The sequence below is a fragment of the Dipodomys merriami genome, unplaced genomic scaffold, assembly GCF_024711535.1.
Source record: "Dipodomys merriami isolate MVZ:Mamm:240054 unplaced genomic scaffold, mDipMer1.0.p SCAF_4, whole genome shotgun sequence".
In the NCBI taxonomy this organism is placed as follows: domain Eukaryota; kingdom Metazoa; phylum Chordata; class Mammalia; order Rodentia; family Heteromyidae; genus Dipodomys; species Dipodomys merriami.
In genome coordinates, this window is record NW_027205603.1 from 40,336,012 (window position 1) to 40,358,049 (window position 22,038).

The window sequence follows — 22,038 nt, forward strand, 5'->3', positions numbered from 1 at the left end:
AGCTAAAGGAACAGATTGAGACTACGATATGTAAACATTGGATTCACAATAAAGTTACTTATCATACTTAATTGAAAATATGTTTGATTTACTTACCAACTGTTTTTCACTCACAGGAGACTGAGGGGGAAGTGAAGTTTCTCCAGAAGTTGGACGCCAAGTCAAGAGCCTTTAAAATAATAAAAGTCACAGCAGTCACTAGACGTACACGCTACAGACTACATTCAACAAACTTTGAAGTGGGCACACTAACGTAAAATAAGTATTGAAAACATACTCTGCTTTTTATTAGTATTAACAACAATTTGCTGAAAAACATCCAGTAAGATTTTTAAAATATACAGTTTTAGGAAATAGTTAAGTAGCATTTGATATAATTAGAAGCACTGTTTGGCAATTCGTTTTGTAATGAAATACACTTTGGGAAGTTTCAGAAACTTTAAACTTATTCTTTCTAGGGGTTAAGGTTTTCAAATATTATCAAGGTAAAATTTTTTAAAGTTTTAAGACTTTTCAAAAAGTTGTAGATTAAGGCTGAAACAAATGGAAATTCATAGAACTCTTCAGATTGTATCCTTTTTTAAAATGTATAAAAATAAATCTTGGTTCAAGAGAGAAATTAATTTGCCATCCTTGAAAGAGATGTTTGGTACAGAACAATGACCAGACATCAAGTTCTTATTCTCAGCTACTCAAGACTGAAGCAGACAGATGGCAAGCTGATCATCATTCTATTTCTTTTCTTTTTTTCTTTTGCCAATCCTGGGGCTTGAACTCAGGGCCTGGACACTGTCTCTGAGCTTCATTTGCTCAAAGCTATCACTCTACAACTTGAGCCACAGCGCCAATTCTGGCTTTTTCTGTGCATGTGGTACTGAGAATGAAACCCAGGGCTTCATGCATGGTTGGCAAGCACTCTACCACTGAGCCACCCACTCAGCCCTGATCATTCTATTCCTTATTAAAAGAGGCTTACTAGGTAATGTTTAAAATTGTGTGTGTGTGTGGTATCCTGAATGTGTAACCCAGTAAATTAAAATAGAAAATTCTAATTTTTTAAAAAATTGGATAGCCAGTTAAATTTTGTAAAGATTTTATGGGATTTATGAAATAACAGCTAGGCAACAATTCATATGATCGTTGACCTAAGGAGTGTAAACTCTGACAGACATTATTTCTCAGATACCACAAGAAAGTGTATCAGAGAAGCTAGGCAACGTAACATGTCTATAATCCTAGCTACTCAGCAGGAAGATACTGAGAAGATTGTGATTAGAGGCCAAAAGGTTGTATGATTCTAAATCAACCAATAAGAAGAAGAAGAAAAAAGAGCTAGGTGCAGTAGCATATACCAGTCATCCAATGCAGGAATTTTAAATAGGAGCAGTGATGTCCAAGATGGCCAGGATAAACACAAGGCCCTATATAAATAGTAATTAAAGCAAAATAAGGCTGGGGCCTGGGGAGTGGGGGGGGGGAGGAGGGGAGAGACATAAGACAAGGGTGGAGGGCCTGTCTAATAGGCCCTGAGTTCAAATGCCAGTGCCACCAAAAACTACAACAGAAAACAAAACAAAAACAGAAAAAGAATAAAAATATTAATAGTTAGAAATAGACTAAAGAGATGACTGTGTGACATTTAAGTACAATACTACCTACAAATGGATTCTCTAGGTACGTATTTCTGTTTGACTTTCTAATTATTGTTATATTTACACGGGTACAAACATTCAAGTCGTGTGAGAAAAAAGGGTCTAACAGTTCTAGAGGTTTAAAATATAGATAAACTACTAATTTTCTTTATGGTTTTATACATATCCATGTATTGATGAAGTAATGTGTTTCCCCAAAGAGTCTATCTATAGATTTAAAAACTGTAGGTATAAGGCAATATGCAAAGATCAGATAGACCCAAGGTTGAGAAAGTCCAGTCCATTCTACAAATAATGCAATTCCAGAGAAGCATTCACCTAAACTGTCTAATTTCCTTATCAATTGAAAACAACCTCATGGCTGGTACCAGTGGCTCATACCTATAACCCTAGCTATTCAGGAGGCAGAGGCTGGGGGATTACAGTTCAAGGACCACCTGGAATAAAACTCAACACCTCATCTTGGCCAACAGTCAATGAAGTTGAATTGTCAGCCTGTCAGCCTAGCTATTTGAGAGCCTGAGATCAGGAAGATCAAGGGTTTAGGATAATTTGGAACAGAAAACTATTTGAGATGCTATTTCAATAAAAAGGCATGTGCTTAACATGGGAAACATAAATAGGTAGATCTCAGTTCCAGACCAGCCTTGGTATACACAGGAGACCCTATTTAAAAAGTAATAGTCTTGAAAGGCTTAGAAGAGGAAGACTATGGATCTAAGGCAGAGTAAACAGTAAAGTTCCACAGAGGGAAGTTGGATATGGTAGTGGTCTCAGTCTAGAAGGGAAATGAGAACCTATCTAAAAATTAAACAGGGAAACAAGGTTGGAGAAATGGCTCAAATGGTAGATCACCAGCCTAGCAAGTATGTGCCTGAGTTCAAATCCCAGCATTCTCCTACAAAGACAGAGAGAGACAGACAGGTAGAGACAGAGAGCAAGAAGACAGAAAGGGCTGAGCTGGGGACATGGGTTAAGGGGTAGAGTGCCTGCCAACATGCACAGGCCTTAAATTCAAACTCAGTACCACCAGAAAATAAAAACAACAAAAAACACAAAACAAACACCATTAAACCCCCTACAACTTCTCTATAACTCAATTCCAACCTCACCTTATAGACCTTACAGAAAGATGACAGTTGTTAAGATGGCTCAGTGGTAGAGTGCTTGCCCTGCATGCATGAGGCCCTGGGTTCAATTCCTCAGCACCACATAAACAGAAAAAGCCAGAAGTGGTGCTATGGCTCAAGTGGTAGAGCACTAGCCTTGAGATGAAGAGCTGAAGGACAGCGCCTCGGCCCAGAGTTCAGGTCCCACAACCGACCAAAAAAAAAATTTTTTGCTAATGGATTTTCCTTAGATTACTAAATCTACAACAAGTGACATATATGTTGAAGAGATTTTAAACCATTTTATTCAAAATGAACATGTGGTGTAACATATGCAAATGAAATCTTACAAAAGTCAAGGGAATCATTCTATTATGATCCAAATTATGGATAATCAGACTAAAGATTCTGGTTTACAAAGAATTTAATTCAGCATTTGTTATGGTTTACAAGAGTTTGATTTTTAATCAATCTAAATCCATGCAACACTGAACCTGTTTTATAAAAACAACGATAGTGAAAAATCAGTAGTTACTACCAAATTGTTAACCACAGCATTACTAAATTCATTTAGTAATCAAACATGAATATAAAATTTTCTAAAATCTTACGCATGTGGGATTGTGGTTTTGAAGATATCCAGTGTGCAGTTACAAGTTTTATCCCAGATTTCTAGGGTAAATTTTTCACCATTCAGAATGACAACATTTTCTAAGCAGTTTGTACCAGATCGTGCTAACTGCTCATTGTCTAGAAAAAAAAAAGCAATTCATTTACATATTACCAAAGTTACACATAGCACTTTCTGTACACAGTTGTGTCATAGCTGTAATAGACATACCTTGCTGCACACACCAGTATAGTTGAGCAAAAATATCATCCAACAGCACATCACTGAGTACTTCTAAATACTGGGTGAATACATCACAGATTGCATAAAGTGCATGATTGCAAGTTGTTGTCATCCATTCAGCTTTCTGAGGGGGGAAAAAGCCATTAAATGAAGGGGGAGAAAAAAAAGAGAAGGGCACACTATCTATTAACCACTAGAATTAAAAGGGAAATATCTATACCCAGGTAAGACTGATAAATCATCTTCCTACTTATGATTTTCCTACTGATGGACTTCCACATAGTTGGGATCACTCTGTGATCCACTAGGCATAGTGTGAGCCACTATGCCCAGCTCAGTGAATAAGAACTCACTGATACTTTTGCTCAGGTTAGACTTGAGCTGTATTACTTCTGATCTCTGCTTATAAGTGAACTATCATACCTACTGTTGTTTTTTTCTTAGCAGTACAGAAGTTTGAACTTAGGGCCTCACACTTGCTACATAGGTACTCTTCCACTTGGTTGGTTGTGCTTAGTCTTATGTTTTTGCCTGGGCCACTCTGAACAACCACCACAATCCTATTTATGGTCTCCTAGTAGCTAGGATGACTGTTGTACATCTATCGCTACACACTCCTTACTGGTTCAGATTAGCTCTCAACTTTCTGCCCAGACTGGCTTCAGCAATCCTCCCAATATTTATCTCTGATAGCTGGGAATACAGATGCAAGCACTTGGTTTATTAGAGCATCTTGATTTTAACACTTTTTTTTCTTTTTGACAGTACTTGAGTTTAAATTCAGGGCTTTTCACTTGCTAGGCAGGTGCTCTATACTACATGACCAGTGCTTTCAGTCCTTTGGGCTATTCTTTGTTTTGTGTTGACAAGAGGGCTTGAAGTCAGGACTCTGCTTTTTTTTTTTTAACCTTTTGTGTCCATGTCTTAGAGTTTATTTTGCTTAGCATCATTTTATATGGTCATATAAACATAGCTATTAAGCTGTTCTGCTCATCTACTAAGACTGTCCTAGACATATACTAATTATTACGAATAAAGGAAACAATGGCACTAGGATCTATTTTCCTTCCTTCCTTCCTTCCTTTTCTTTCTTTTTCTCTTTTTTGTTGGTTGTGGGACCTGAACTCTGGGCCTGGGCACTGTCCCTCAGCATTTCAGCTCAAGGCGAGCACTCTACTACTTGAGTCATAGCACCACTTCTGGCTTTTTCTGCTTATGTGGTGCTGAGGAATCGAATCCAAGGCGTCATGTGTAAGAGGCAAGCACTCTACTACTGAGGACTCTGTACGTTTATTTGGCTTTTTCTGTTCAAGGCTGGTGCTCTATAACTTCAGCCGCATCTCATTTCTGGCTTTTTGCTGGTTAACTGGAGGTAAGAGTCTCATGAACCATGATCCTCAGATTTCATGCTTCTGATCAGCTAGGATTACAATAGTAAGCAGCAGCTGGCCTGCTCTGGTTGTTTTTGAGGTAAGGTCTCACTTTTGCCCAGGCTGATATAGATGTATTTAGGCTTTTTGACACATCCAGAAAGGTAGGTGTGCACTACCACCATGCCCAGATTTTTCTGTCAAGATGGATGTCTTGTAAAGATTTTCACACAAGTTGGCTTGGCCTGGAATCTTGATCCTCCTAATCTCAACTTCCTGTATAGTAGGGATGACAGGCATTTATTACTATGCCCAGCTATTGGTTGAGATGGGATTTTTGAAAACACTTTGCTCAGGTTAGTCTTAAACTGTGTTCTTAAGTCTGAATAGCTAGTAACATGTATGAGCCACGAGCACCCAGCCTGTACACACTATGATTTTTGAAACAATATGCATGAGTAATCACAGCTGGCCTCACTTTATGATATTCACACAGGGATTAGCAAAGATCTAAATAAAACCAACTTTCCTGAGGTATGATTACTTCAAAACACAATAAAAGCAAGGGTCATAACAAACATGACTAATTTAATTTTTTCAACACAGAGAATAAATGCAGAAGCCTGTTGTAATAGGTAGGACAAAAATGGGAAATCTAGCACTATAGTGCCAAACACATACTGGAATTGATTTCTAGTAAGATACTGAAATAAAGCAAATTTTACTTTGTATTCTATTCAATTCAGGATAAGACTTCACTATATAAAACTAAATAAAGTTACTGGGGTTTCATAGTTGGTGTAACATTAAAATGAATGAAAGAAACTGAAAAGCAAAAATAATGTAAATGAAAGTTAAATTCACCTCTATTCCCAAATAATGTTCTTGTTTATAATTACAGTATTATTTCTTGTACATCAGAGAAAATATTTTCAGGAATTCTTCTCAGTTCATTATGTTTAATTTGAAACACTAAAATATTTTGGGTAAAAATATTAAAAATTGTTAACAGTCTGGAGGCATGGCTCAAGTGGTACAACACCAGCCATAAACAAGCAAATAAAGTGAGTGTGAGGTCCTGAGTTCAAGCCCGAATACTGCTTAAAAAAAAAAAAAAAAGAGCCAGGCGCCGGTAGCTCATACCTGTAAGCCTAGCTACTCAGGAAGGTGAGATATGAGGCTTGTGGTTCAAAGCCAGCCCGGAAAAGAAAGTCCATGAGACTCTTACCTCCAATAAACTACCAGAAAACCAGAAGTGGTGCTGTGGCTCAAGTGGGAGAGCACTAGCATTGAGCTGAAGAGCTCAGGGACAGCGCCCAGGCCCAGAGTTCAAGCCACATGACCAAAAAAAAAAAGAGCTTTTTTAAAACTTGTTATACTAAATGAAATTATGAAATTTTGTGTTCTCTTACCTCTGTCTGTTGTTCTGGTAGTTTCATATTGTCAAAAATTCTGAAAACAATTCTAAATAAATCCTGCCACCAGTGTTTTTCATAAGTATGGCCGTATGTTTTCATTATTTCAAACATTACTGTTAAGCCCCTAAAATGACAAAATATAATCAGGAAAAGTTATAATACAAAAAAGCAGTCCCTTCCCAACTTTTACTGCTCACAAAGCTACTAAGAACATGAAGTTTAAAGCTTGTCTCTAAGCTGATCAGTAGTTTTGGCAAGGTATCAGGATACAAAAGTAACCCACAAAATAGTAGTTTTTCTGTATACCAGTAAAGTGCAGACATAGAGGGAAATCAGGAAAACAATTACATTTGCAGTAGCCTCCAAAAATAAGTCTAGGAATAAACCTAGCCAAGAAAGTGAAGAACCTCTACAGCAAAACTACATATCCTAATAGAGAAACTGAAGAGACTGAAGGAAATGAAAACAGGTTCATGGATCAGCAACATGAAAATGGACATACTGCCAAAGGTGATCTACAACTTCAATGCAATACCCATCAAAATCCCAATGTCTTTCTTTACTAAGAGTAAACAATCTAAATATTCAAATGCAACTACACAGAAGACCCTGAGTAGATAAAAGCAAAGCTAGGCAAAAAGAAAGCAAGTATTACAATTCCAGACCTCAAATTTTACTACAGAGCTGTAGCTGTCATTTTACTACAGAGCTGTAGCTGTCATAACAAAAACAGCTTGGTACTTGCATTAAAAAATAGGCTCAAAGACAAACACTCATACTTACAGTCATCTGGTATTTGACAAGGGAGCCAAAAATACATGTTGAGAAAAAGACAGCCTCTTCACTAGTTTGTGTTGGGAAAATTAGACATCCCTATGTAGAAGATTGAAAATGGATCCTTGTATATCACTTTGTACTAATATCAACTCAAAACGGATCAAAGACCTCAAAGTCGGACCTATAACCTTGAAACTACTACACAAGAGGAGAAACATTAGAACTGGCACAGGTAGAAACTTTTTGAGCAGAGCTCCAGGGGCTCATCAAATAAAAGAGAGACTTGATGAATGGGATTGTATCAAACTAAAAAGTTTCCACCCAGAAAAGTATATAGCTACAAAGCTAAAAGACAGACTCCAGATCTTTATCTGCTATACATTTGACAAGAACTTACTTTTCAGAATATACAAAAAGCTCAAGAAACTAACGCTTCCCCCCAAATCAATAACCCAATTCATAAATAAGCTAAGGCATTAAATAGAGAGGAGAAGGGGGGGGGGGAGGAGAAGAGAGGAGGAGGAGAGGAGGAGGTTGGGAGGTTGGGAGGAAAGGAGGAGGGAAGGAGGGTGGAGGAGGAGGAGGAGGAGAAGGAGTGGGAGGAAGAGGAGGAGGGGGCGGGGGAGAGGAGGAGGAGAGGAGGAGGAGGAGATGGTGGTGGTGGTGGTGGTCTTGGTGGTGGTGGTCAATAAATAAAGGAGGAAATGCTCACAATGTGGCAATAAGGAAATGCAAATCAAAACAACATTAAGATTCCATTTCACCCCATTAAGACTGGCTATCATCCAGAATACAAACAATAACTAATGCTGGATAACTAATGCTGGTGAAGACTCCAAAAGAAAAGGGGCAAGAAACTACACTGCACTGTTGGTGGGAATGTATACTAGTACAACCACTTGGAGGACAGTTGGGGGATTCCTCAAAAAGCTAAACATAAAACTACTCTTGATCCAGCAATATTACTCTTATGCATCTACCCTGAATATTACAAGTCAGGACACAGTAAAGACATTTGCACATCCATGTTCATTGCTGCACTATTGATAACAAGTTATAGAAACAGCTCGGATATCCTACAATGGATAAATGGACCAAAAAATGTGATATATATATATATATATATCTATCATATATATCATATATAACTTTACTCATCCATTGGAAAGAATATTATGCCGTTTGCAGGAAAATGAATGGATCTAGAAAAAAATTATGTTAAGTAATGTAAATGAGGCTTAGAGAGACCAAATGGAGGATGTCTTCCCACATATGTCAAAGTTAGACTAAATTTTTAGGTCTGTATTTTTATATACATATACAAGGTTTTGTGCCTACGCACGAAAACAAACTAAGAAAAGGATGGTATACTTAGGGGAAGAGTCCAATGATGTAACTCTTTTGAACAATTAATAGACTATTTAATAAATACCAGGAAGCAGAAACATGTTTGGGGGAGGGATTCTGAAAGGGGAGTTACAGGAATGGAGAGAGGAAGGGTGAGCAAATTGAATCATATTCAATGTACATACATCATGTAAAACTTGAACTATGTAACTTGAGGAGGGGAAAAATGGGGAAGAATGATGGAAGGGATGATAGTGATCAATAAGCACTGCACTCATAACCTGACTTACAGAATTGTAACCTCTTTGTACAAATACTTTATAAAATAATAATTTGAGATAGTGGTGCTATACAATAAAAGATTTCTTAGCCTGTAACAAATTTAATCTTGCTTGATAGGGCTTTGATGTAAGGGAAGGAAGGAGAGCGTATTCTTTTATTAAATTTCTATTACTGATTTTTGTATTATTCTATATTACTTTCATAATTAAAATTTTGATAAACATATTCAAGTAACTAACGATTCTTCCTGAAAAGACACTAAAAGAAATTTTATATAATATAAAACTAAATTAATAGTAGCCTTAAGTATTTGTTGACAGGCCGTTTTAAGTTTGGCAGTCAAGACAAGAATGCCAAGAAACACTTTCTTCATTAAGCTTATCAGGAATGCCTATGTAGTTGGTAGTGCAAAAAAAACCCTTAAAGGATTCAACTTCAAACAAAAAATAACTCAAAGTATATGTCTTAATATAGCATACTAAAGGCTAATTTCCAGAAGCAATATAATACTAAAATACTACATAATACTAAAAATGCATACCATGTAGGAAAACTTGGGAAACTGAAGTTTATTAAAATTTTAAAATTAAATGGTAGTCAAAAGTACAAGGTAAGCAAAACTACTTACATGAAATACAAAAAGAGTATACTGAGTTCTTGTCCAGTTATATAATACCCTTTATAATGATCATATGCATCTATGGAATGTCATAATGAAACTTCTAATGATTTTTAAACATTTATTAGCATATATTAGTTGTTCAAGCAGAGCTACATTGTAACATGTCCACAAATATGTACAGATCAAATTCACTCCTATCACTCCCTTTTCTTAAAACAATTTCAACAGGTTTCATTGCTCTATTTTCATACCTGGAAATAAACTACTTTGATCATATTCATCCGCCTGTCAGCTCTTTCTGCTCTCAATATAAGTAACTCCTAATTTCTATAGTTAATATATACTGCTAATTGAAAATGGTGCTACAAATTAATAATTTTTATAATTAGTTTTGACAAAGCATATGATGTGATGTTCTGAACTTCTTTGCATATAAGAAAAGTCAACTCTTCAAATACTTGAATTTCAAATACTGATTGTTACCTGGTTCTTACATCTAATTTGCATCTATTGATGATACAGGATAACTCAAAGAGAATAGGGAACCATCCTCTCACCCACACCCTGTCTTCAGGTGCCACATTCATGTCGTCACTTGTGTACTCCTTGAAAGCCTTCAAGAAGAAAACTTGGATTACTAATGGCAAACAAAACACATACATAGTCAGTGTTTTATTTCTCAAAAAAAGTATTTAAATGTTTTACTAATCAAGTGAGCAATTAAATAAGTAACAATGTATAAAAAGACAGTCTGTATAACTGCCCACAAACAGCACTAGAATGGAACCCAAAATTTGGCTTTTCTTCAACTGTCATCCATTCTCTGCATCCTATTATTTCAGGTTCTCATTCTTGATATTTAAATAGACTTCCACATAGCCACTTTAGCCATAGTGGAAAAGTATGAAGGTCAAATGAATCAATGTAGGTAAAAAGTACTAAGCACTTCACAGGACAGGTCTATGTTAATATATTGTAAAATTTCATTCTCAAATCTATAAATTCAGATATGTAAAATGACAGATTCTCAATTCAAATTTTGACTTCAGAACTTAAGCATACATTGATCCAGAGAGTTAGTCTCAGTGCCACAGAGCCACAGGCAAACTACTAACATTATTAAGGAATGGTCAAAAACACAAGCTGGGGTTAGAGCTCTAGTTCTGTTTTATAGCCCTAAAACTATGGGCTAGCAAAACCTGTGCTTTAGTTTGCTTAGCTATCACCTATATTACCTGCCTAAAAATGTATTATCTATTTCATAAAATGATAGGAAGAGTAAGAAAATGAATACATGTTTAGAAAACACCTGATAATACCTTTAATATTGTTAAAATAGCTTTGGTCGGCAACATCATAAACCATACTTAGAATTAAGATCAAACTAGTTTGGGGTAAACTGAAAAATGCTTCATACCCTCAATTCCCCCAAAAATCAGATTTCAGACTAGAAATACATGTTTGGCAAAGTTCTGTTAACTAAATAATGTTTTACCTGAGGTCTTTCAGACACATATTTTGCACAATGGCGAATAAGTCGAATTGCTTCCATACTTGTGTCTGGGAAAGCTGCATTGCATGCAAATTCAGACAAACACTTCACTGCATCCTGGAAAGAATCAATTGTGGCTGGAAAGTGTTTTTCAAATACAAGGGCTAAAACAGAAAAAGATAAATCAAAGGTAACTATAAGTATTCAATTATTCTTAATTGTACCAAAATATGTCAATCTTCAAGATGTATGAAATTTTTTTTTTTTTGGTCAATCATGGGGGTTGAACTCTGGGCCTGGGTACTGTCCTTCAGCTCTTCAGCTCAAGGCAAGGGCTCTACCACTTGAGCCACAGGGCCATTTCCAGTTTTCTGGTAGTTAATGGGAGATAAGAGTCTCATGAACTTTCCTGCCTGGGATGGCTTTGAACATGATCCTCAGATCTCAGCCTCCTGAGTAGCTGGGATTATAGGCATGAGCCACCAGCACCTGGTTAGATGTATACATATTTCTTATAAGCTGTTAAGGACTTTAACATCCAACAAATATGAAATTTAAGTCTGTCTCTATTGTTTACTTACATGTCCTGGTATAATATGTCTGTTTTATCTACTTTATAAACACAACTCCTAATAAAGTGACTGGTACAGCGAAGTACTGAATCAACTTTTGTTGAATAAACACACAAAATTACTCAATGTCTCTCTCTTTTTTTTTTTTTGGTTTGAACTCTGGGCTTGGGCAATGTCCCTGTGCTCTTCAGCTCAAGGCAAGTGCTCTACCACTTGAGCCACAGCACCACTTCCGGTTTTCTAGTAGATTACTGTAGATAAGAGTCTCACGGATTTTCTTGCCTGGGCTGGCTTTGAACTGCAATCCTTAGATCTCAGCCTCCTGAGTAGCTAGGATTATAGGCATGAGCCACAAGCGCCCACCTTCAATGTCTCTATTTCTTGATGTACAAAATGAGGATAACTATTCTCACAGGAAAGTATTACTTACAAATGTTTTATAAATTATAAATATCAGGTGCTCAAATAAGCACTTAATAAATGATGGCTTTGGTGATGCCATGATTCTTGATGCTGCCAATAGTCAACATCATCATCTTCTATAGAGGCTTTACTCATAATTTTAATATTCCAGATCACTTACTAATTCTATCACCTTGGGCAGATTACTTGTTTCTCTAGGTCAGTTTCCCAATCTATTAAGATCACTTTAAAAAATAAAAAAGGGATAAGATACTAATATCACGGAATAGAGAAAATACATAAAAAATGATAGTGATATTATAAATACTATTTATAATACAATTATGGCTTATTTGGGTTTTACAAATCTTGTAAACTTTAAGCCTGTAATAGACCCATAGTCTTACTGTATTTAATTATCATCTGAACACATTAAGCTTTTTTTTAATACTTGAACACAGTGAAAAGAACACTCACTGACAATGTGCCCTGTTGTTTGAAATGCAAGTTCCACTATGCTTTCATCTTGATCAGATGCAGCTAGGTGAAATACAGAGAAAATGTTCTTCCATCCAGACCGAATGTTAGCAGCTTGAGAATTTACCATCTGTGCTATACACCGTACAACCATATCTCGAATTGTTGGAGACCTAAAATTTCAATGTAATTGTTTAGATATGCATACCAATGAAACTCAACAGCCTTTTTCCCCCCTTATTTGTTCCCTCTGTCATGGAAAGTAGTAAGATTATTCTGATATTATTCAATTTAACAATCATAGTACCTGTTTCGTTTCATTATATGTTCAAAAGGTCTTAAGAAATCCTTCTGGAATCTGAAATTTGCAAGCTCCCCTTTCTCTAAAAACTTCATTGACAATTGCCTCAAGGAGTCTACTGCAAAAATAGCGACATCTTCATTAGGATTACAGCCAACCTGTGATGACAACAGTAACAACAATGTTACAGTAAAACTTTAATGTCAGTGGTAAAAACATATACTGCTTTTATTTTTTGCCTTAGAACAAACATGCTTCAAGATCTTTTTTGTTTCATTCTGTTTCTTCTTTTCCTTCTTCCCTTCTTTCCAGTCTTGCTCTCTTGCCTGCCTACTTGCCTGTCTTCCTTCCTTCCTTCCTTCCCCTCTCTTTCGCTTTCCTGTCTGTATTTTTTTCTTTTTCTTCCTCCCACCCCCCCATCCCTCTTTCTCTTTCTTTGAGAGGTTTTAGCTGTGTAGCCAACTCTGGACTTGATCTTGAACTTGGGATTTCTTCCCTATCCTCCGAGTACTGGGATTATAGGTATCAGTTAACATTCTTGCATGCCTTGCTAAATTTAATTATGAAAAAGTAATAAACAATTGCTTGTAAGGAAAAAAGTTGTATTATGAGTAGAAAATTTAAAAAATCTCCTAAGGTTTTAGTACAAATAAATTTATTCAAATACCTTATTAAAGTGATCTCCAATAACTTCCCAAATCCGAGACCACTGCAATCTTATTCTTCCCATGTTATAATATGATATTTCTACTATTTTTTGTAGACTAAACATTCTTGGGTGTGTAGTGGAAAGTAATTCATCCATAGACACAGCACAGAGCCAACGAACAAAATCCACTACAACATAAATACATTAAATTTTTTAGTTCAACTTTAAATGGTCTTGTTTAAAAGTCAGTTTCTAAGTAGAATGAATACATGCACTTACCAATAGCATTTCCATCTAGCCTTGTAGATCCTGTGAATATTCTGGGGAGAATAAAATACGGTTTAGGAACTTAAAAAGTCTTACTTTTGCTATATCAATTCAAAAGTAAGTAGCTTGGAATAGTAGCCATTTCTATCTGTTAAGAGGAGAGAAAAATCAAGTATTCAAATGAGTATATTTATTATTACTGTTATTATTTGGTAGCTTACAAAGGAGCTCCAATTCCATAAGTCAAGTTATAAGTACACTATTTCTTAGTCAATATCACTCCTTCCTTTGTTCTCTCCTCTTATCCCCATATGTCCCTACTCTCAAGTTACATAGTTCCATTTTTATATAGTGTATATTGAATATAATGACTATATATTTGCTCATCCTCCCTTCTTCCATTCCTATGCTGTCCCAAATGAGTAAATTTTCCACCTTACAGTTTAGTAATAACAAGTATATTTGGCTCTTTCTCCCTCCTACATTAATGTTACTAGAGTAAGTGTACAGTGCTGTAATTTTATTACTAAATTTATAAACACCATACAGATATCTTATGGGATTTAAAAAATAAGAAAAATATTACTTTGTAAAACCAATGAACTGGTAAAGTATTATTAATAAAAGACTTCAATTTTTCATGATAATCTACTAGTTTATAAGCAAGTTCTTAAAAATTATATTCTATTTCTGTAAGTGATGTACATTTGATTAGAAAACTCAACAAACTGCTCTTGGTCTCAATTTAACCTAAAGAGGCTAAATCACTTTTTTTAGGGCATTCAAAGGTTTAGGGTTAACATACGCTATAAGCTTTGTCCAATCTGCTTTGCTAAGTTGTTTTTTTCTGTGTTTCAGTTTCACAAAAGATTTTCACATGAACATATTCATCTTTCCTTTTTTGTGAATACACCTATTCCAAGGCTTAAATTTGAAACCTGGGAACACTCAAGGACAGTGCTCTAACACTTGGGCCACACCTCTACTTTTGGCTTTTTGTTAGTTAACTGAAGAGTCTCATGGACATTGGACATTCCTACCCAGGCTAGCTTTGGACTGTAATCCTCAGATCTCAGGATCCTGAGTAGCTAGGGTTACAAGCGTGAGTCACTGGCGCCCTACCTCACCAATATGAGCCAGGCGCCAGTGGCTCATGCCTGTAAGCCTAGCTATTCAGGAGGCTAAGATATGAGGATCATAGCTCAAAGTGAGCCCGGGCAGGAAAGTCCGTGAGACTCTTATCTCCATTAAACCACTAAAAAACCAGAAGTGGCACTGTGGCTCAAGCAGTAGAGTACTCACCTTGAGCAGAAGAGCTGAGGGACAGTGCCCAAGCCCAGAGTTCAAGCCCCAGAACCAAAGAAAAAAAAAAAAAGTCTGCATTTATACCCATGTTCTAAGTTTTGTAAACAAGGTTCTGTGGCTGTTCACAGATTGAACAGTAGTCTTCATCTTAAAATGCATACGACAGAATTTACCTGATAAAAGGAAACCCGAAAGGCAGGTCAAACAATAAACTTAAAGATAATTATAATAACACTAATAGCTACCACTTATAAAGTGAATATTATAAACACTCTACAACTAGTCCAAGTTAAATGGTATAGGGGAAACAACAAAAAATGACAATATAAACAAGAAAGCATTTACTTTTAACTGAGAAGAAAGTAAATGGCAAAATGTACAGGAGTAAAAAATAGAAGTAGAAATAGAGAATATCCAATAAGCTAAAGGTGGCGAAATGGTGGCAAACAATGGCCAAGAGCTACATTCACAGTCAGGTTCTGCTGACTGAGAGTACAGTGGAAGTTAGTGATCCTGAATATGGCATTCAAATCCCTACTATGTTATCCCAGGCAGTAGTCTACACTACTTCTAATGTTCTACTAAAGATAAGACATGTGGCAGAATATAACAGTCTTTGCTGGGATTTCATAAAATCAAATTTATAATTTTTCTATATGAAAAGCAATGAACACTATAAAAGAAACAGGTTAAAAGTCTTGATTATTAATATTAGAAGACATGGCCTAAAAACTGCAAAGGAAAAATGAAAAGAAAATTGTGACAACATTTTTGCAGAAATAAACTGTATTCAATGCACAAACAGACTATATTGTTTACCAGTGACTAAACTACAATGATCCAGAGTATGAGATAGGCTAGTGCAAAACAAGATGTGATACGTTTTAAAACTGTAATGAAACAAAAAATCATGCTAAGTAACTTTTTTTTAACTTTTACAAGTACAAGTAAAACATTACTGGACAGTCTGTTTTGTACACAGTTTAGTAATATTGATCAAGTTTAACAATGCCTAGAATACTTTACTAATCCAGCAAATGCTAGATACTACCAGATTAAAAAGTCTAGTATTTTCTTAAATTCTCATGGTATAGAATTTCCACAAAAAGCAAGGAGATGAGAAAATCACCTTAAAACTTTTAAGTGGATTTTTTTTTTTTTTGGGTGAGGGGGGAGCTTGAACTCAGGGACTGGCCACTGTCCCTGAGCTTTTTGCTCAAGGCTAGCTCTCTACTACTTGAGCCACAGTTCCACTTCCTTTGGATGGTTAATTGGAGGAAAGAGTCTCATGGACTTTTCTACCTCGGCTGGCTTTGAACCTTTATCCTCAAGTATCTGCTTCCTGAGTAGCTAGGATTAAAGGTGTGAGCCACTGGCACCTGACTAGAATTACTTTTTGTTTGCTAAGAAATAAACTATAAAGAATTTAGTTTAGTTCTTATATTTGTAATAATTTGTAATAATTGACTATAAAATTCAGAACAATAAATCTAAGATTGGGAAAATCTAAGATTGGGAAGTCTTCAGGGTGATGCCTGACAACAGGCTGTCTTGAGAACCAGTGTTCAGTGAGTTAGCTATTGTCCAGGACTGGAATATAAGATGAAAGTAAAATGATATATTCAAAGAGAAGTTTAATAAGATTGTGAAATCTATCACCCAAAATAAACACATACTAAATTAAAGAGTCACCTTTTTGTGATAAGTTAAAACTTGAAACATTGAGATTTTGTATAATATTGGATAGGAGATTTATGCCTATAGAAATATCTAGAGTAAGCTGGAGGTAACACAACTTGTACAATGTTTTCTCAGAAATGCCAAATTCTTAAAAAAGGGAGACATGTATTTTGTTCAAGTCAGTTATACATAACCCTTGTACCAAACAATGGATAGAAAGTCAAATTAGAAATAGATGAGGTTGTATAAAGTTTATCATGGAAACAGAAGTTGTAGGAATAACACTGAACCTTGCCTGAATAAAGTCTCATAATGACTAAACATATCCTCATTATTTAATAACATGGCTCTGAAGATATACATATATGCAGAAAAGTAGAGAAGAGTACACAAACAGAAACAGGTTGGCCTGATAGGTAGACAATCTCTCACTGCTCAAAATTCTCTGTGGATTAAAGAATATAACAGTTATTGTAATAACCAAGACATGATTTATGGGAATCAAGACCTGTTTATGTGAGCTGAAGACACCAACAATACCCATCTCATGAGGCTACTGAAAGGATTAAATGAAGTAAAATATATGTGCAAAACATGTAAAGTGTCCCTTACATCATAGGCATAAGAAATACACACCTTTCTTCAATCTTCAAAAAAAGGGAAATGACCCCACTACTTTAGAAAATAATAAGAAAGAAAAAAATGCAGCAAGTGAAATTCAGGAATTATTTTTCAAGGAAAATATTCCAGGGAATACTTTCAGGGTCAGTAATTATTGAATATTTTAATTTTTTTTTGGGGGGGGGGTCTGGTCGTGGGGCCTGAACTATGGGCCTGGGCACTGTCCCTCAGCATTTCAGCTCAAGGCTAGCGCTCTACCACTTGAGCCACAGCACCACTTCCAGCTTTTTTCTTTTTGCTTATGTGGAACTGAGGAATCGAACCCAGGGCCTCAGGCATGCAAGGCAAGTGCTCTACCACTGAGCCATCTTCTCAGCCCCTTTTAGTTCTTTCTTAATGCAAAAAGTTACTGAAGTAAATAACAATTCACTATGAGTCTCTAGGGCATTTGAAAAAAAGATTATGGCATACATTTTTTGAAATTTCCACAAAAAGTAGTAAAAGCAAAAAAACTAAATGTCAGTGTTTCAACTGAGAAGCATTTATTCTGACATAGCTAATCTTCAAATGAATACTACAAGATTAGTTCTATAGGCTGGACATTTTAAAATCTGAAATATTCCACAGTAAAATAATCACAGTATGTGATTTCTTTTAGAAAACAAAATCAGTAATAATGTATATAATACACAATTTTAAAGTCCTTCCCAAAGAAGCTTATAATGATTTCCAGCAATACTTTCACTTGTATCATAATGCAGTTTTACAACATGTAATCATAAAAGATAAATTACACTGAATTTTCAGAGTGATAATAAGAATACATTTCTATACAAAAATAAAACATTTATGGTTTTTTTTCCATCAAGATTAACACTCCCTAATACTCATATCTATTTTAATTTAAATTTTCATCCCATTTACTTCCATCCTATTCTAACAATGAAGAAAAAATTACAGTACTTCACTGAAATTGCAACATAACTCAATATAGTCTTATTTATTTTGGTAAAGTTTACCAGTGATTAAACTACAACTAAACATTGAAAAATTCAAACTGCTGTCATCTCAAATCAAAAAGAAAATGAATACCTTACCTATCTACAGCAACAACAACACTTTGAGAACTGGTTTCTCCAATGGATTCCTGAATACTCGCTATCTGCTTCCAGTCCACATTTCCTCCAACTATCACACATAAAACAGAGTAATTTTAATTTAAAAATAATTCAGAGGAAAAACACACTCATAGTTCTAAAAATAAGTTCTAAAAGCATTTATTTTTTAAATTAAAAGCATCAAGGCTTTAAGTGATCATTCTTTTTGGCATCTGTGACAGGACAAATGTGTTTCATGAGATATACTAAATAATAAAGAAGACATGGTATAAGGCATGTTTACAAAAATCACACAAATTAGGAGTTAATGGTATTAGACAAAATTAGTCTTAATATTTAAGAAATAAAGTATTATCTTCCATTTATTTTAATGATGCCTTTTGTGCATGAATCCAATTCTACATGTTAGAGTTTCTCTATTATTTAATCTTCAATTCTCTTATTTCTAAATGCATTGAAAATTCTACCTGTGTGCTCTAAAATTCTCTCATTCAAAATATTCATTTATATTTTCCATAGGTTCTGTATATTAGACAGTATAAAACATTATCTCTAGTTTTCAGATCCTTAATCTTAAAATCAATTGTGGCATTTTTTTTTGCTTCTCCATCATTAATTCAATTAGTCACTACACCTTTCCTTTGACTTATTTTTCATTTCTATTGCTTTTCATCCTACTTAGTTTAGGCCCTCATAATTTTAGTCTTGGATTTCAGAAACAATCACCAGACTGATTTCCCTCCATTAATTATTCCCTTCTCTTCTATCTCCTACCAAATTAGTACTAACTCAGTACCTTTACTGTACTTACTTATGGGATAAGGTATAAACTCTTCAGCTTAACACTGAAGATACTTCCCCTCAACATTTTTAACTAGTATGTGTTACTATTTATGCTGTCTCTTAACTATTTAAAATTTACCTATCAAAGTCCAATTTGAATTCACAAGAAGGATTCCTCTACATTATACTATTTACAGACAGTTCCATATAAATTATCGTTGCCTTCTCACCCGGATTTAAAGTTCCCTCGCCAGGAATCAGTGACTAATGTCCGTAATTTACACTACTTGAAAGGCTGAGATTGTCTAGTCTAGGTAGAATGCTAATGAGCCTGTTATCTGAACAACGTGGGAAGCTGAAATTGAGAAGACCAGTTCTAGGACAGTCCTGGCAGACCAGTCTGCAAGACTCTATCTCAATAGAAAGAAGTTGAAAATAGTGGTATACACTTGTCATCCCAACTCTGACAGCAAACCTAATACAGGTTAAGTGAATTATAGTCCAGGTATGCATCTGGGCAGGAAAGAAGACTACGTCAAAAATAACCAGTGCAAAAAAGTGTTGGAGGCATCATTTAGTGATAGAGGCTAGCGAGAATGAGACACTGATTTTGACTGCCAGCACCACCTAAACAAAAACTTCCTCAATGTTAGGAGACTAGGGTGTGTGTGTGTTTGTATTTATATTTCTTTTATATTCAAAGGTCAAGTCTAAACTTTGCTTCTTCCTTACTGAAACAATTAGTTATGACTAAAAATGTACTGACTATATTAACATTTTCTTTTGTTTTCTTGGGTTAAATATGTATTAAATAAGTATTTTCTAGTCATTCTGAACATTCAGGAAATTTCTGTACTTGAAGAAGAGTAAGGACTATGTCTTTAAAAAATGTATAGAACATAAATGTTTTCAGTAGTTGCCCCAATTATCAATTATTTCATACTAGACTTTCAACACTTATCTGCTTTGTCTTAAAAGCAAGTTTTTTACCATCACTGTTCTCCTAGCCTAAGGAAACTAAAGAGTACTTTACTGTAGCAAACAAGTCTAAGCAAAAAAATACTACATTCCCTACTAGGCATTTTGCTTTTCTTCAAAGGGTTAGACGTTATTTTGTCTAATTTCCTTAATTTTATTTCACTGCTACAAAAAGGTGACTTATAATAAAGATGTTAAAAAAAAACTTTGATATCTAAAAAAGAATGTACAATCTTCTTACCTAATCCTAGACCCACAAATTCATCAGGAGCCTGATCTTTTGTTCCAGTAAGAGATCCTTCTCTGCCTCTCACTGTTCCTGAAATGTATCGAGGTTTTACTCCAGTTCCTATAAGTTGTGCCAGTTCCAACTGACTGATGCACTTCAGAATCTTACAAAAAAAAAAAAAGAAAAAAATTAATTTTATGTTAAAAATATACTCAGTATTTGTATGTGTGAAGGCTGGATACACACATTATTAATACAAAAAGCTAAATACATTTATGTAAATGTATTATATATATGTAAATGTACTAATTTCCCCCAAACATTCAAGCATATCAGGGATAGAATAATTATTAGTACATATACACAAACCAAACTGCAAAGTTAAAAATGTTTATACCTCATGCCATGAATTTCCTAAATAATTTCCATCTGTATGAGCCACTGTGATAAGTGTTTTTATTGTGTCAATATTCTTCTGTTTCATTTCAGTAATACCAGAACTCACTGTAAGTAATGTAAATCTTGCTAGTGCCTGGACATATGCATCTCTTTCCAGCTATAGAAAAGAGAAAAATATATTTATATGCTTATAAATACAGCAAATTAACTTATTTCATACTGAAAAATTCTTGTTATTTAGTAAAATTTCAACCGACATATAATGGAATGCATTTAAAACCCAAAAACGTTTTAAAATGATAAAGCAGAATAATTAAATATTTCTAAAATCCAAAAGCAATGGAAGCATGAATTCAGGTTGCAGTTTTAATATTAACAAGTTTATAAAATAACACATTGAACAATTTCATTTCAGTTACTATGTGAATTATCAAAAACTTGATTTATAAACTTGCTGTTTTCTGCAGGCTATGTTTTGTTATGTACTTTGTCATAATGTTCATAATTAAATATGAAAAAAAAAATTTTGGGGGGGGGTGTCTGGTCATGGGGCCTGAACTCTGGGCCTGGGCGCTGTCCCTCAGCTCTTCAGCTCAAGGCAAGCGCTCTACCACTTGAGCCACAGTGCCACTTCCAGCTTTTTTCTTTTTGCTTATGTGGTGCTGAGGAATCGAACCCAGGGCCTCATGCATGCAAGGCAAGTGCTCTACCACTGACCACCTTCCCAGCCTGAAATGTTTTTTTTAAATAAAAACTTGGTTAAAATTTTTCCTCAATGTATACAGAATAGACTGCTTTATGAAAAGTATGCATTAGACACTTTTGATTCTCTTAAAAAAGTAGCTGAGGAAAAATAACTAGTTCTTGGGTTTAAGCTATAAAATCATACAAAATAAATGCAAACAAATACAAAATATGATTCAATAAGTATGAATAATATATTTAAATAAAGAGGAATTCAAAATGTCAGAAACTTTTTTTTTCAGGTCAGTCTTGGGGCTCAAAGTCAAGGCCTGGGGACTATCACTAGGATTACAGGTGTGCACTACCGGAGTCTGGCTCAGAAATCTTATGTATAGATAAAATTTCATAGAGAAAAAAACTGGAACCAAAAGTATTAATAAAGAAGTACTTGTATCAGTAAAGTGCTTACCCTTTTCCATCATCTAAAATCAATTATAAATTTGAAATTCATCTTAAATGAGTCAGATATAAAAAAGTATTGTGTAGATTAGCAATGTGGCTGAAGTAGTAAAGTACTTCTCCAGTAATTGTGAGTTCCACCAAAAAAAAAATGTATTACAAATTGAACCACAGAAATGACGTAAGTAATTA

The 22,038-nt window shown here is 35.0% G+C and overlaps 1 protein-coding gene across 3 annotated transcripts in view; it reads right to left on the reverse strand.

Annotated features, from left to right (window-relative positions):
- Arfgef1 (ARF guanine nucleotide exchange factor 1) overlaps positions 1 to 22,038 on the reverse strand; it is a 116,415-nt gene that overhangs the window by 18,665 nt on the left and 75,712 nt on the right. For 2 of the 3 annotated variants that reach the window (XM_069990843.1, XM_069990845.1), the window contains exons 21-33: positions 20,702 to 20,860; positions 20,317 to 20,467; positions 18,294 to 18,384; positions 13,603 to 13,643; positions 13,342 to 13,511; positions 12,681 to 12,832; positions 12,374 to 12,546; positions 10,926 to 11,086; positions 9,914 to 10,044; positions 6,397 to 6,526; positions 3,603 to 3,738; positions 3,373 to 3,511; positions 97 to 169 (exon numbers count right to left, since the gene is read on the reverse strand). In XM_069990843.1, the coding sequence (XP_069846944.1) occupies positions 97 to 169; positions 3,373 to 3,511; positions 3,603 to 3,738; positions 6,397 to 6,526; positions 9,914 to 10,044; positions 10,926 to 11,086; positions 12,374 to 12,546; positions 12,681 to 12,832; positions 13,342 to 13,511; positions 13,603 to 13,643; positions 18,294 to 18,384; positions 20,317 to 20,467; positions 20,702 to 20,860 (1,707 nt within the window). Of the gene's footprint in view, positions 1 to 96; positions 170 to 3,372; positions 3,512 to 3,602; positions 3,739 to 6,396; positions 6,527 to 9,913; positions 10,045 to 10,925; positions 11,087 to 12,373; positions 12,547 to 12,680; positions 12,833 to 13,341; positions 13,512 to 13,602; positions 13,644 to 18,293; positions 18,385 to 20,316; positions 20,468 to 20,701; positions 20,861 to 22,038 lie in introns of those variants that run through there. The other variant, XM_069990846.1, reaches the window with a different exon arrangement.